Source organism: Carcharodon carcharias, chromosome 2 (genome assembly GCF_017639515.1).
Source record: "Carcharodon carcharias isolate sCarCar2 chromosome 2, sCarCar2.pri, whole genome shotgun sequence".
Taxonomy (NCBI): domain Eukaryota; kingdom Metazoa; phylum Chordata; class Chondrichthyes; order Lamniformes; family Lamnidae; genus Carcharodon; species Carcharodon carcharias.
This window is the reverse complement of record NC_054468.1, coordinates 111,436,042-111,453,046: the sequence shown is the minus strand read 5'-3', so window position 1 is coordinate 111,453,046 and position 17,005 is coordinate 111,436,042. Positions and strand designations below refer to the sequence as shown.

Sequence of the window (17,005 nt, the reverse complement as noted above, 5' to 3'; positions counted from 1 at the left end):
AGCTGTGATAGAAGCAGATCATCAAAAGATGTCAACGACAATAGTACAATAGAACACATAGGTGTTAAAGTTAAAGTTGGTGATATTATCTAAACGAATGTGCTAATTAAGAATGGATGGTAGGGCACTCAAGGTATAGCTCTAGTGGGTTTTTTTTTTATGTAATGGAAATAGGTGGGAAAAGGAAAATCTTTATAATTTATTGGGAAAAAAAAAGAAGGGGGAAACAGAAAGGGGGTGGGGATGGGGGAGGGGACTCACGACCTAAAGTTGTTGAATTCAATATTCAGTCCGGAAGGCTGTAAAGTCCCTAGTCGGAAGATGAGGTGTTGTTCCTCCAGTTTGCGGAACACCTTTGCAGAACACCTGCGGTCTGTCCGCAAGAATGACCCAAACCTCCCTGTCGCTTGCCATTTTAACACTCCACCCTGCTCTCTTGCCCACATGTCTGTCCTTGGCTTGCTGCATTGTTCCAGTGAAGCCCAACGCAAACTGGAGGAACAACACCTCATCTTCCGACTAGGGACTTTACAGCCTTCCGGACTGAATATTGAATTCAACAACTTTAGGTCGTGAGTCCCCTCCCCCATCCCCACCCCCTTTCTGTTTCCCCCTTCTTTTTTTTTCCCAATAAATTATAAAGATTTTCCTTTTCCCACCTATTTCCATTATATAAAAAAAAACCCACTAGAGCTATACCTTGAGTGCCCTACCATCCATTCTTAATTAGCACATTCGTTTAGATAATATCACCAACTTTAACACCTATGTGTTCTATTGTACTATTGTTGTTGACATCTTTTGATGATCTGCTTCTATCACTGCTTGTTTGTCGCTACAACCACACCAACCCCCTCCACCTCTCTGTCTCTCTATCTCTCCGCCCCCCCACACACACACCTTAAACCAGCTTATATTTCAGCTCTTTCCTGGACTCGAACTCAAGTTCTGTCGAAGGGTCATGAGGACTCGAAACGTCAACTCTTTTCTTCTCCGCCGATGCTGCCAGACCTGCTGAGTTTTTCCAGGTAATTCTGTTTTTGTTTTGGTAACTCCATGTCTGTTCCGCCCTCATTGTAGGGTACTCAGACTAACTGTAACATCCTTACTACCTCCAAAATCCCCATATTTCCAGCCCTGACTGAAGTCAGTTAACTCTTTGTAGACCAATTGAAACTGGGCCTCTAATGGCCTGTGTTGCTTCTTGGAAAATTGAGTACTTGAATAAGTAGTATTCCCTCAGATTTTCCCCTCCGATTTTCTATCTCTTTCACCTACCTCCATTGTTTCTTAAAACATTTATTTTTACAAAGCCCAAATATAGGAAGAATGTTTAGTGTAGAAGTATGAAATAGCTTTATTTTTGGTAATGATGAATGACTTATGCAACTTGGTCATGACTGTAACTCAGGAGCAATGCAATATAAATATTTCATCATAACAGATTGTCTATCATAGATTTTCCGAGCATTATAGTTTAAACAGTCGTTGCACGCATCAACATTGACTGAGCAGAAGCTCAAACCAGTGTTCTAGATAATGTTGCCTTGCAATTTTAAAATGTTAACCCAGCCCTAAAGCTACCAGCTTCATAAAAGCTGCCTCCACCACCTATAAGATCAACCTTTGTACATAGTTATAATCAAAAACTTGTAATAGGATAATGCCATGGGAATCTAGGTCACTTCTGAGTATACTGGTTAGAGGATACCATGAAACACATGATGAAAAGTGAGTAAAGAAAGTAAATGATTGCTTTCGCTATATAAAATTAATTCTTTCTTGAATTCATACTTTTAAGCAAATCATGCCTTAATGCATGAAGCAATTTAATTTGCTTCACCTTTTGGCTCCTTTTGAAAGTAAGTGCTTGAAACACATTGTCATAGTTGTAACTTGATTTGTTTCAGGATTTCATTTAATTGAACTCAAGATTTATATTTAGTCTTTATTTAACCATTGCTGTGTTTATTCATGATTTTATAGGAAGATGTATGATCCAATTTGTTCAAAATTCACATCTAAGTTCTTTAGTTTTTTTTAATTCCTTAGAAAATTCAATGGATGATGAAAATGATGCATCAGAAAACCAGCCATTCCCTTCCTTGCAGCAGGTACATAATTTGATGTAAAAAAAAAAAGTTTATTGTATAGAATATCCAGTAGGTAACTTTGGAACACCGTTTTCATTTCTTGAATGAGAGTTTCCTTGTGAGATGTGGCACTCTTCATGACTGGAATGGTTTGCCACTGTTGCCATTTTTAATAATTCAACCATAGGTATTTTTGTGGTTAGGGTCTTTTTAAAAAAAAAAATGTTTAAAGGTGTTGACTTAATTTAGTAAGGATTATAATGCTCTCCAAATACTATTCTTTCAGAGGCAGTCATGTTTTCACATTTTCAAGCTTCATTTACTTGTGCAATTAATGGTCAGTTTTAGAAAGTTGTTATTAAATATTTAGTATTTCTGAAATTTGCACTTTTTGTGGGTCAGGTAATATTGATGCATTTTAGCATGAATTAAAAATATAATTTTTTTTTTTTAGGTTTTAGCATGTGTGCCTGAGCGTATTGGATTCAATGTTGAAGTTAAATGGCCTTATCAACAAAAAGTAAGTAACATAAATCCTCGATATCTCCACTTTGTGAGATTTTCTTTGTTGTGATGTGGTCAGTGCAACAGCCTGATAAATACAATTAGAGTGTTAACCTAAAAAGCCGCTGATGATGAGCCCCGGGACAGCCTTTTATGTACATTAATTGATAGAGTTTGCCCATTCTTTGTCAATTTCTGGTGTAAATTACAATTGTTGAAATTTATCAGAGTGGAAAGGAGAAGGCCTCAATCGATTACTGGGCACAGTGGATTAGCAATTGTTGACTTGGCTTAGCTTAGTCAGTAGCACTGTTGCCTCTATCTCAGAAGGTTTGAGAGTTCGAATCAAGAATGGAATAGATAATCTAGGCTACCGTTCCATTGTGGCACAGTGGGTGTGCTGTATTATTAGAGGCGGCATTTTCATATGTGATGTTAAATAATGATGCCATGAGCAGGTATCCTGCTCAATATTCTTCCATGCACTTTTGCTACCTGCTTTTAAATTTAGCATAGATTTTGGATTAAAATGTTCAATTTGTTGACTCTACAGAGAAATTCATTTGAAATATGAACCCAATAGGCACAAAATTGAGTGCAGTTTTGCACTATTTGCCACTAAGTAAGCAATTTTTTTGCAAGATCTTGTGGGTTACTAGTGTGGCAATCTTTTATTGAAGCAAAAGAAAAATGGGAGGAAGGAATGGGCAAAATATATACATGACTTAGTCTTTTGAAATTTTATTTTAATTTTCAATAAGAAATGTTTGGCATGGCTTGTAAAGTCACTGCAGTATTGGGCAAAGGATACTGCAACTTGTACACTGTTGTGTTTGAAATTTTGCTTTCTGCACTGCTTATCAAATACTTTTTAACTGTTAGCTGTCAATATTAACTAAAACACGTTTAAAAATACTACATATGTATTAGTTGTGCATTTTCCCCTGTTACTAGGATGGTACCTGGGAGGGCAACATGCCAACCTATTTGGATATGAATCAAGCTATTGATATAATCCTAAAATGTGTCTTGGAAAATGCATCTAATCGAAGGATAGTGTTCTCCTCGTTTGTTGCTGACGTCTGTTCAATGTATGTTTAATTTTTGATATTTGGGTTTGTATTTTTCCTTTTGCAAAGCTAGATTCTGATCACCATGATGTCTATAGTTACTTAAGATAAAGCCTTTTTTCCCCCAGTTGCCGTTTTGGATATGTTGAGTTATTGCTTGAGTGTGGTTCTAGGGATCACTAGCCATCTATTACCTTGCAGAAGCATGGAATTTTTTTTCTGGTGGAGTGCAGCTTGATCCTGACCTTATCCAACATAACACAACATCCTGTGCACATTTGGAGCAGATGGAAAACAGGAGTAGCAGTTGTAGCTGATTTTTTAGTTTTCTACCCATAATTGACCCAGGAGGCCATTAATACAACAATAAGACACTAGTTAACCTCGACTCGGAAAATTCAGGGATCTCTGATGGATATACAATGCAGATTGCTGTGAATTTGGATTTGGACTTGACACCATAATCATATAGTCCACCTTCATTCACTGTCGCACTGTTTGGTGAAAATTAACAACATGAAGGAGATTTTGAGGAGTTGCCAGCTTCCATTGATTCAGGAGTTAATAAAGGTGTTATAAAAATGATGTTTGATGAATGAAATAGAAAAATTCACATGAGTGTAATAAGAGCTGTTGGGTTTGTGATTTTGGTCAGAGTGCTGCAAAAGTGTAATAGAGCTACACTTCCAGCTCTCTGATGAGCGCTCAGCATTGAGAATGAGAGAAGTATTCCACTTAAACAGACATGATGACCCTCAATTTCACAGATGTAAAATGATCAAAAACTCAGTTCAGAGGATGGCGTGATCCAGCCACATATAACACTGATGCTTCCTCAAACTGCAGTTCAGTCTAGGTAGGGACCCATTTACTGCTCCCGTTCCTTTTCTTAACAGTGGAAAATCATGTATATTTGAGACTGGAAAAATTTGATGTTTAGGGAAAGTCAAGCGTGAATATCAAGACTTGACTCTTATCCAAGAGCCTAAACATTTTGTATGGGAGTTATAGTGCTGCCAAAGTACTTTGTGGCGCAGTGGTTAATCTTGCTGAAAAGCTGAATACTTATTACTGCATTTAGAGGTTAAATGTACAGTATGTTGGGTTGATAAGTTTTTTGACAAATTTGAATGTAACTAAATAAGACATTTTTTTCTAAAAAAAATACATGCATTCATATAGCATTTTTTACCTCGAGCTTCCTCAAGTACTTCACATGCAATAAATTACTGCTCTGATCTGTAGTCACAGTCCCGTGTGTACTTTTTGCACTAGTTCTAAGTCAGCCTAACTTCCAGTACTGTGTAATACTGGAATTTCCTGATACCTAGCAAGTATCTTTCAAAAACAAAATCAATTTTGTTTCCTCAATGTTTGCAAAGCTATCTAAGCCACTAATTCATCAAATTAATATCAGAATTCTATGATTCTTCGAAATTCTGAGGCTAATGATTAAATTGTGGAAATTTATTGAATTGCCAGAACTGGTCGTCAAGTTTGAACACTTTCACATCAATAGTGCACCATCAGTATCAGAGATGAACTATTCCTGCCACCATTAGCACTGTATAATATATCAGCAGCGTGTTCTGTGCCCCTCTCAGTGCCTAGATCCTGAATATTTGAGATAGGTTGGAGGCATCAGACATTTCCCATAAGTCCTCTAACAGGGAATGGCAAAAAGGGGAGAGTTAAGGTTTAGATTTTTCCAAAGTTAAACACTGAACAATTTTATTTTTCTAGGATCAGGCAAAAGCAAAACAAGTATCCAGTCCTTTTCTTGACCCAAGGCTATTCTAATATCTATCCAGAGCTTATGGATCTCCGGTGCCGAAGCACACCAATTGCGATGAGTTTTGCACAGTCAGAAAACATTCTAGTAAGTACTGGTCCTCTACATTTCCATGTACCTAAGGAGAAGAATACTGTCCTTAATGATATGCTTTCAAATAACTTTATTTACTTGTTCCATTGCTTAAACATTTTTGTTTTTTGTTACAAGGGAATTAATGTTCACACGGAGGACTTGCTACGAAATCTGGACTACATTCAACAAGCCAAGTCAAAAGAATTGGTCATTTTTTGCTGGGGTGATGATACCAATGAGTTTGAAAACAGGAGAATACTGAAGGAGAATGGAATTGATGGCCTCATCTACGATAAGTAAGATCAAAACAGTGATACTGAATTCGTCTAAATTTTATCTTGCTGTCAAATGTTAAAATCAATGAATGCTCACCACTAGGAAGAATCAATCTTTATTGTTTTGTTAATATTTTTGGAATATGTATATAACTAGCAATGCCAGTATTTGATGCCCATTCCTCGTTGGTTTGAGAAAGTATTGGTGGGCCATGTTCTCCAAGAGTTCATAGTATTTAATGCACCAGAGTAGATTGCTAGGGTCAGTTGAGTCAAATACATCAGTGTGCGACTGAAGCCATATATGGGTCAGATGAGTGCACAATCTGTAAAATTGATCCAAGAATAACCAAGTAACGGTTTGGGGATAAGCTTCTGATATTACTGTAAAAATTAAATTTATTTTATTACACCTTTTAATAGAGAGGAAGGGTATAGTAAATTTAATACTAAAGTACATACTTAAACTGCTTATATTATATATTTTTTAAAAAAGCTTATAACTAATGCTGCTAAGACTTTTATCGGTGAATGCCTTTGAACCACAACCAAGTAGCAAATTAATCAACTAATCTTTCAGTTTACTGCAGGCAGTAATTGTAATATTTCTTGCACTTAAAGCCTTAGTGTCACAATGTGGAGTTTTCTAAAGCAGGTGGTGAGGAGAAACTTGTAGAAACCCAAACACAAGTTAAGACAGTAGATTTAAAATAGTTCGGATTCTGTGCAGAATACACCTATTTGTATTTCAAATATATCCTTAATCAGAATTACCTGGAAAAACTCAGCAGGTCTGGCAGCATCGGTGGAGAAGAAAAGAGTTGACGTTTCGAGTCCGCATGACCCTTCCACAGAACTGAGTGTACATAAGGAGAGGGGTGAAATATATGAGGTCTCGAAATGTCAACTCTCTTCTCCGCCAATGCTGCCAGACCTGCTGAGTTTTTCCAGGTAATTCTGTTTTAGTTTTGGATTTCCAGCATCTGCAGTTTTTTGTTTTTATATCCTTAATCAGCCTGTTTGGTTTGTTTATACCCCAATATCTTGACATATAATCATCCCAGTAATCCTTTGTGATAGTGAAATGTGGACATTAGATTCCATTGTTCCTGCAGATGGTTGGAGCTATTTAAGTTGTATGGAGGATTTTAGGTTGTGTTTCTCTTAAGTCTAGCATTCCTGTATTTGTATGCCTGCTGCATTACTTTTTGCCATGTTCTTCCTCTTCGTTAATCATGCAGTTTCTCTCTTCTCCCTGTTTCATTGTGTATTTGGGCCCTTTACCTTTCATACATAGGGCTGCATTTTTCGGTTGGTGAGTGGGGGTGGGGCCCGCTCACTGACGCATAAAATGACGCGGGGTGACGTCACCATGTGTCATTCCTATCTTTAGTTCGGCGGCCATGCACCAGAGTCAGCTGTGCGGCTGCCAAATGATCACTTAAGGACTTTAACAAAAAGTAATTAACCCAATTAATGGACCTGCCCGTCCAACCTTAAGGTTGGCGGGCAGGCGAAGAGCCCAGGCTGCCTTCAGAAAAAACATGAAACCTCATCCACTGGCGGGATGAGGTTTCATGAGGGATTTAAAATGTGTAAACAGTTTTTAAATAAAAGTACTTGACATGTCCCTGCTCGAACGTCACATGAGGGGACATGTCAGGAATATTCTTTTCTCTCTCTAATAAAGTTTTCAAACTTGTACCGAGCTCCCTGTGGCAGCACAGCGCGTGCGCCCCCCCCCCCCCCCCCAGCACAGGGAGCACACACCGCTTCTGGGTGGACGTCACGCTGGGCGGGCCTTAATTGGCAAGGGTGCCAATCAGGAATCTGCCCACCCGCTCCTGCACAACCCCCACCCCTGACAGGGGAAAATGCTGCCTATAGTATAAACTGTTCTTTTCAGCACTAACACTTCTTACCACTTTCAGAATAACTGAACATTGCTTCCCAAACCTTTTCCCAATGTGACCCCATTTTAATGTCCCATGCTTCACGTGACCCTAGGGTGAAAATTGGAGCTTGTGGGAAGCAGGAATTGTGATCGCTGACCATAAAATAAATCGGCAGAATTAATTTCTTGGTCTTCGTATTTTTCCGCTTTACAATATTTCATATTTTAATTTTGAACCCTGCTTTTCAGGTAATATTCCACATTCTATCTTTTACTTCAAAAATTACAATAAGTGCATTGTCATGTTACATTTGTCGCCCCTATAAAGTTTGCGCCAACACCCCTCGAACCTGGCTTGGCTTCAGTTGAGTCATGGCAGTGAATGTTGGTGAGTTATTCAACTGTGGTGTGCACTGGCATCAAACCTGATCATGTATCCTCACCGTCAGCCACAAATGCGCTTTTCCAGCAGCCAATTTTGAATAATCTGGGATTTTGGCTTTTTTTTTTTTTGCCCCTTCCCTCCAATTCCTGTGGCACAAGGTCAATTGTAGTGCTCTGAAATTAGCTAGCTCTGTATCCACTGGGGTTTGAAAGTGAGACCTTCCTGCTCTTGTTGTTCAGCTATCCATTCTTGTTACTAGTTGAACCATTCTCTTCTAAATTTTCATTTTTTTTTTACAAGTGTGTTAACTGGGAATATTTTAACACACTGAAGTTGTTACAAATATTTTTATTTTAAACAGGATCTGTGACTTTCTGCTGGGACAGACAAATATCTTCCAAGTAGAAAAATTGGAGGAATTGAAGCAACAATTATCAGAGGAGGCATATGTTGATTACACATGTTCTGATGTCAACCATTTTGATCGTCAGTCAACTTCAGTGGACAGCTTCAATGGGAGCACTTATCCAAGCGAAATAAAAAGCTGTGAACAAGAAGCATACAGTACAGAATCTGACTCTGGGCAAAGTTGCAATTCGTTTTGATCCTTCCTCCATTTCAATCCTCCCACATTCTAATATGGTTTTTTTTCCTGCAGTCCATGGTGGCATGAACAATAATTTTGTTGCTTAGTTTTCATATTGCCTATTTTTAAAAAAATAATTTTGGTTGTTGTACATATGGTTTCTTCAAGGGAAAATAGCTTTTTATTTTATGATACATTTGTGTGCCATTTAAGTTTTTTATTATAGTGGGGGCATTTGCATTATGCAGTCACGTCAATGTTTACACTATGCATTTATTCTGTTACCTTCTGTAGTTTATGCATTGATTTCAGATTTGAGTATATACATTGCAATTCTAATTTCTTCTACTCTGGGGTAGAAAAGCTCCAATTGTTTTCATGGAAGCTAACTGATGGAAAAGGAAAGTGATGTCTTTGCTACAATCACCAGCCTATTGTAGTAAATGGGTCTGCTTCAAAGATGTAATAAACATATTGCTTCCTTTGCCATAAAACAAATGGTGATTACTTTAGAATTTTCTGACATCTTTTGATCTGCAATATGTAAGTATTTCTAGATGGAGGCCAAGTATTAGTTTGCATTGGCGGAATTATTTTTTTACATTAGATATTGTATAAACTTAGGCATGGTTGTTCCAGGCTTCAACTGTCCATGCAACAAAAACTCTTAATATATTAAATGTTTTTCATTAGAGTGACATGTACCAATTATTTTTTTTCGTTGTATAATAAGTTGGTATTGGCTTCAATATCTTGTGGAACACCGCCTATTGTACAAATGAGTTAAATAATATTACAAGGAACAAAACTATGTAATGTATTAGAATACTAACTGCATTGATAAAGTATTATGAAAGTAATCTTGTAGTTCAAACTTTAGTGTGTAACGAAAATGTCAGCTGTCCTTTCATATACCATAAATTTCTAAAATCCATAAATCAATATTTGTTATACATACCTTAGCTGATGGATGCAGCTCTGTGATGGCACCTTTCATAATGACTTGACTTATTGTACAAATAGTCAATTTGTTATTAAAACATTTTCTGTTTGAAGAATAGTGAAAGAATTGTGTGACTGTGTCCATCGTAATTTAGGAAATAAAATTGAAAAGAAATGTGCAATATTTGCATGGAATTGGAACGATGCAGCATTGGAATTTGAAGTTCTATTTTAGCATAAATATTAACCTCCAAAAAATGAAAGCGAAATGCAACACCATATAGCTATATGGGCTAATTCATGCTTCTCGTCATAAATATGGTACTGCACTACTTTAACTGGGCAAAAAACATTGCACGGAACTTTGGATTTTTATAAATGTATTTCCACAGTGTCTATAAAATTATAAAATAAAAGATCACCTATCTATATGTAGTAAATTATTTTTCAATTTGGGTGAGAGTTCTAATGACGTGAATGGCAATCAAAACTTGAGCAACTTGATAACCTCATTCATTCCCAAGATTTGGATTGAACTTTACCACCATATAAATTTTCTTTCACTAATATCTAGTGTTGAGTCCATATTTGAATGAGGATGTCTATTTATGCATACTTTTTGAGGCAGCAGCGTCTCCTTAGTGTGCCTTCAGCAGCGATTTGGACTCCTAAGTGCAAATTCATTCAGCTTTGGGATTTTTACAACATTTTAATATTGACAACATTGACACAAATGGGATATGGTTTACAGTTGTATTGCAATTCAGACGATTCCTCAAATTGCAGATCTTACACTGTAATTACGATTTAAGCACAAATTATAGTTAATGCTGTTTAAGTTATCCAAGTTATTGTAAAATTGTTCAGTATATTTTAAAATGTTTTTGCACTTCTGCATAGGCTTTCAGTTGCTTCAGATCTGCACATCTTTTCTATACCCCTCGCTTTAGACGCTAGTTTAATAGAAATTTTACTTGAGTCAGCTCTGCATTAGATTATTCAATACCCATCTTTACTGCAGTCTAAGACAGCACAGCTGTAATTATTCATAGTATGTTTGCATCTACAGTCGTCATGGTGTAGGATGGTCTACAAATACTGCAGAATTTGAGAATGGCTTGAAAAAAAAAGAGACATGCTGTTGAAACTTTTCATCTTGCCCTCACCAGGACAGGCTCAAGAATACCAAATCTGAGGGAACAATAATTTATACTGCACAAGAAGAGGGTGCTAATTGGTTGGCAAGTGTACTCTGGTCGAGATGTTGCCATGGAGAATGCACCAAGGAATGGTTAACTGCTACGCTTTGCTTTAAATTCAAAGCAGAAAAGTCAATTCTGACTTGAATTTAAACAAAAACTTGACAGTTAACCATTCCCTGGCGCATTCTTCATGGCAACACCTTAACCAGAGTCCATTTGCCAACCAGCTAGCACATTCTTCAAATGTAGTATAAATTGTTCCTTTGAGATTTGGTATTCTTGCATCTGTTCTGGTAAGTGCAAGACAAAAACTTTGGCAACATATCTCTCTTCAGCAGTGCTCAAGTTCTGTACTACTTAGCAACTATACTTTTTTCATGAAATATGTGTGCAAGCATGTGTGTAGTAGGTGATCTAATCAATATAGTTGACCATAGGTCTTTGCATCTTTTTTCATTTTAATATTTCAACTGCTATGCATGAAAAGTAGTTTTGGAATCTTATTAAAAGATTGAAACTGCCTTTGTATACTCAGGAAATATGTGGTCATTAGCATGAATTGACTAACATTTTGCTTGTCCTAACTTATTGTGTATTAATGTAAAATAAAATCATGGTTAATTATGCCATGTCTTAAATGAAGCAGAAATAAACAATTGTTTCTGGTGTCTTGTGCAAGCCCCTCTACTTTTGCTCCACTATTGACTGCCATTCCTTCAGTCTAGAGTTCTCTCCTAAATCTCTTCACCTCTCTTCCTTTCAGATGTCCTTAGAGCCCTAGTACTTTGACCGCACCTTGTTAGGCCCCTGCAAAGTGTTTTGGGGTGTTTTAATATTGTTAAAGGTTTCTTTTTGGAAAGTTGTTGGTACATTCCTGCTGTTTGCCTATAGTGGGGAGGGCATAGGAATAACTACACTGAGCAAAAAGGGGTCGTTGTGGGTCCGGCAGCACAGGATTATACCTTCTATGAGCATCAAATTTGGTATTTGAAAAAGTCTTTGCAGTTTGAGTTAATTAGAACACCAACTAAAGGTGTAACATATGCAGTCAGTACAATCTTGCTGTGTCATTTATAAAAGCATTTAAGTAGATTATTAGATCCTTGTATTCTATTTTTTGGCTAACGTAATGCTAATACATCCTGGGGATTATACAAACTGCACATGCTCAGACTGTAGGAGTTGCCTTCAATGCACTGAGTTGCTATTTAATGCCAAAAGTGTTAATTGAATCCAAGCTTTTGGAAGAAGGTGACATTTTCAAGTATAAACTTTACTAGATATTAAGAGGCACAAAACAATTGATTTAATCATGTTTTAAAACAACCTTTATGTTTAAAACTTTATCTTGTCATCAGAAATTTCAGTGACTGGATAAAATGGACGTTTCAAAAAGCATTTGCATGATGTGCTCAGTTGATCAGACTATCCTTGTGCAAACTGGTCTGGTTTTCCCATTATGTTCTCATATGTTGATGTCTGGTTTTGCATTGTGATCATTTTTCCACTGAGTGAGAAAATAAGATTAATCTGTATAAGCAATTGTGCCATTTTTAGTGTGAATGTATTGTGTGTGTGTGTGTATGTATGTATAATTTTTAAATGCAGAGAGATGGATATGAATTTAGTGCAGACAAACTAACAGAACCATTTATCCGCTGACATTCATGATTACAGCTTGTCTGTTTAATAAGAGCCACACACCCAGCGTACTTCTACAGTCTAATAAAATCTGCCCAGTGTTGGGATGAGGGCAGTTTAAGAATTGTTCCTTACAACCTTTTTTACATGTACACCCAGTGTCCCAGGATTGTAAAACATTTGCAGAGGTAAATATTATACATAATACCTTATCTGTGATGTGTATATACTCAGCATTAAAATTGTTCTGATTGGTTGAGCTTCCATCTGTTTATAATGCAAATGCAATTCAGTAATTAATATATATATATATATATATTTCCCATGACTTTAGCAGAAATACTCAGTTGAACTTCCAAAATATGAAGAATTGAGGGCCAAAATGGACTCTTCCATGTTGAAAAGTGAAAATTTAAATAAGTCATTTGTGTAAATTATCCCTATGATGACTCTGAATAAGATGGATGCGCTCCATTGAGCGAATAGACATGGGCAATAATGACTTTCAATGGCTCATACATTTGTGACTAATGCATTCTTTATATTCATCCAATGTATTTGCATCAACTTACATCAATGGTAATTGTGTGACCAAGGAATCAATTGCTGCCTTTTTTTCATTATTTTCCTTAGCTACCCCTTCTTTCATCCTTTGATTTAGATAGTTAATAGAAAAACTGATGAAACTAAAGACTGTTATGATCTGGTGAGAAGGGGTGAACTGGCTCTTCTCTATTCAATCTCTTCAGTTGGTCAGAACAAAGGTTTAAGTTTCTTTTTCACAAGGATATGTCTTTTCCAAATCAGAATGTATTTAAGCTGTGGCTCCTTATTGTTCAATCAAGCAAAGTTTTCTTGAGTCAGATTTATTAACCACTAATTCCAAGAAATGATAATGTGACATCAAGCATTTGGTCATTGTGCAATCATTAGGTCCCACACACAGGTATCAGAAATAAGGGGAGTTTATTGGGAACTAGAGATAGTTTTAAGTAATTTGTATTTGTGGGTGTTAGGAACAAGATATAGCTGATGTTTTTTTTTAATTTGTGTGTCGAGAAAAGGTGAATCCTGGGTTTGGTTTCATTTGAGTTTCTGTGAAATGGAGCTGAAAAGTGTCTAAGCTCTGTTTGCATAACAACGTTTTTAATGAGGTTTTATGATAAGTGGTTTAGGCGAAGTTAAAACAAAGCAGAAAAAACTGGACAAAGAGAAACAGGAAAGCAGTTTGAGATCAGTTGGTCTGTAGGTACAATAGGGTGAGGAAGTTGGGACAGAAGAGGAAATTGTAGAGAGCAGGTTTCTCAAAAGAACAAGAAAGTCCCAGAAACCAGGGAGTGGGGACAAAAAGTCCCAGTAAGGCAGTTAAGTCAAGGAACAAGAACAGGAATTGGGAACAGCTCATGTTCAGTGGAAATGAAAGCAAGGAGCAGAGAGAAAGGCACCAAATTAGAGAGAGGAAGCAGACTCAAGGCAAAGTTGGCTTGCAAGAAGTCAGAAGATCTAAGGAGACTGCCAAAGGTTGGTAACTCCTTACTATGGGTATGTGGCGCTGTGGTGTTCTACTGGCACATCTGAGTGCATGGAAGGCAAAGCTTGAATGCATGTGCTAATCCAGGGGTGGGGAACATTGGAAAGAGATCGAAACCCTGGAGGTGAACCCTTGTGGAAGGCGTCCAAGATAGCATAGTTTGGGAGAAGATTCCAAAGTTAGTTCTTCGAGTGGAAAGTTTGGAAACCCTTGTGTGGAAGACTCGGTGCAGTAAGACCGGCTCATGATGTGACAAGCACCTGGGAGGGGGCAGGGGAAGGGAAGAGTTGAGAGATCCATAGCATCTGTTTGGGGTGGCATCTGTCACTTTTATTTAGTGTGATGTGTCTGACCACAGGTTGTCCACTGGTTTATATGGACTGCGTACTTACTGTGAATGTGAGAGTGAGAGCTTTTGTAACCTGTGTTGCCCTTACGAATCTATACATCTGTAAATGTATAGTTGTGGGTGAAGGAGTATTGTAATATAGTTAATCTTGTTTAATAAATGTTTTATCCTTTTTGTTAAAGGTTCATCAGATGACTCTTGATTCTATTCAGTTGCCACCCTCCAAGTTTCCAAACAAAAAATAAAAGTTAAGATCTATTAAGCTAGATTCCACCTTGTGGAGTCTGACTTTTCTAGTAGTAACATCATCTGGGATCATTATATGTAAAGAGTTCAATTTAAAAAAAGTTAAAAGAATATATGCTTCAGTATCCTTTGATTTTCCTTGAGGTGTAGAATGTAAACGTTGCAGCTGATTTAGGTTAGCTGGTATCTTGGATGCAGTCAGATGTAGGTGCAATTATAATGAGATCTTGGTTTGTTGGTAGGTTTCTGGTAGAGTTGGCTTCTCGAACTAGCTGACACACATCCCAAAAGAGGGAGAGAGCAGCCTTCAGCCTATTTACTCTGCTGAAAGCTTTCCTTGTTTTCCTTGCTTTCCTTTATGGACACCTGTATCACTTGCAATCTCTCTATTGGCTAGCAACCTTGCCTTAAAATACTTCATCTATTGGGTATTTCGAAGAGGTTTTGGATGGGTCTGTCTATAGCAGCCATTGTTTCGATATTCAGTACTTTGCATTTTTAATATCTTTCCTTAGACAGCTATGAGATTCAGTGGGTGTCTGGATTATAGGATGTGTCCCACCCTTCACACTCACCTGAGGGTGATTTGTTGGTTTCTCACCTTCACCTTGAAATACAGCCTTGCATTTTTAAGCAGTTTGCTTTGTCTCAGTTCAAATTGTAAACTTTCCAGTCAGCTGAAAGTTGAAAATCATTTTCAAAAATAAAGGGACATACGTAGCTTTGTAACAAGTTGAAAAACTTGGTGTCATTTAAGAAGCAATTGGATCCTACAATTGGGAATGATGTTAGGATCTTTCCTCATAGAAGCTTAGAAACATTATGGCACAGGAGGAGGCCATTAAGTCCATCGAGTCAGTGGTGGCTTTTTTTTTGACTGATCTAGCCTGTCCTATTCCCTCAACATACCCCCTTAGCCCTGCAAGTTTATTTCCAACATGTAAACATCCCATTTCCTTTTGAAATCATTAATCATCTCTGCAACGAGTTCCAGGTCGTTACCACTCCTTGTGTAAAAAAAAAAAATTGTCATTTCTTGCCAAAACCTTTTAATCTGTCGCCCCCAAGTCTGTATACTATCAGTGAATGGGAGCAGGTTTTTGTCTACCTTACCTAAACATGTCATAATCTTGTAAACCTCTATCAAATCTTCCTCTCAATAAACTAAGATGGGATAAATGGCCTTCCTTACCTATAATTGTCTGCTGTAGATTGAGAAACAATCCGCTGTAGCTTCAGTAGAAACATCAGAGAGGTGGTTATTTATGCAGTAGAATGTCTCCAGACCACAACAGTGAGTTCCAATTTTTATGCAATAAGCTTCCTGATGGGACAGTTAAAGCTACAGATGAATAGCCAGAGGTGCTCAAAAAGAATTTCACTTAATGCAGGACCAGTATACACCATTAAGCAGCCAGAGCTCTACTCACCAAATATAAAACACAGTTGACAGAAGAGGGCATAACAAAATTAAACGAGAACGTACAGAAGTGCAAAGAATAGTGTGGATATAAAAGACTGAGATAGATATAAAGAACAGCAAAGGAAGACAAGCTGCAAAAAGGGAATACAAAAAAAATGCAAGGCATATCAAGATTAACGCAGAGATTATACAGTTATGTTAGACGATAACGTGAGCACTTTAAAAACAAGCACGTGATCTTCTAAATGAAAAAGAAATGGCAAACTTGTTAAATAAGTACCCACTTTGTTTCAAATTTCACAGTAAAGGAAGAGGATAAAATATATAATAGTCCAGTAAAACGACTGGAACTCATTAAAGTTAATGTAAGTAAGAAAACAGCATTAGAAAAAATAATGGTATTTAAGACTGATGAACCCCCAGGACCTGCTGGATCCCATCTCATAATTTCAAGGGGCATGGATGAAATTGCAGATGTTTTACCCTTAACCTTCTAAGGCTCACTCAAAACAGGAGTTGCCCATTTTAATTGGAAAAATTGTAAAGTTAACTATTATTTAAGGGGCACAAGAGAGAAACCAGGAAATTAGAGACATTTTCGTCCTCCTTCTGTTGGGGGGGTGGGGGGAGGTTATTGGAGTCAATAATTAATTGATGAGTGACTAAACACTTAGGAAAAAAATGGGCTGATTTAAAAAGGAACAGCAAGAATTTGTAAAAGATAGGTCATAGAACCTAATTGAATTCTTAAAGCTTCCTCATAAGGGACTGTTAGCTAAAATTAAAGCTCATGGAATGGAGGGAATATTAATGGCATGGTTAGGAGGTTGATTAGATGGTAGAAAACATAGTAGGGATAATGGGTGTGTACTGGAATTGGAAGGAGGGGACTTGTGGTGCCCCACAAGAATCTGTGTTGGGGTCTCAACATTACAATAATTAGATAGCATAATAGAGAGCCCTATGTCCAAATTTGCCAATGACAAAGATTGCTGAC

The 17,005-nt window shown here is 37.2% G+C and overlaps 1 protein-coding gene across 11 annotated transcripts in view; it reads left to right on the top strand.

Annotated features, from left to right (window-relative positions):
• Window positions 1-10,043, top strand: part of gpcpd1 (glycerophosphocholine phosphodiesterase 1) — a 75,792-nt gene extending 65,749 nt beyond the window's left edge. For all 11 annotated transcript variants that reach the window (XM_041210342.1, XM_041210358.1, XM_041210404.1 and 8 more), the window contains 6 exons: window positions 2,053-2,114; window positions 2,548-2,613; window positions 3,552-3,688; window positions 5,411-5,546; window positions 5,670-5,830; window positions 8,450-10,043. In XM_041210342.1, coding sequence (XP_041066276.1) covers window positions 2,053-2,114; window positions 2,548-2,613; window positions 3,552-3,688; window positions 5,411-5,546; window positions 5,670-5,830; window positions 8,450-8,693 — 806 coding nt within the window. In that variant the 3' untranslated portion in view covers window positions 8,694-10,043. The remainder of the gene's footprint in view (window positions 1-2,052; window positions 2,115-2,547; window positions 2,614-3,551; window positions 3,689-5,410; window positions 5,547-5,669; window positions 5,831-8,449) is intronic.
• The last annotated feature ends 6,962 nt before the right edge of the window (window positions 10,044-17,005 follow it).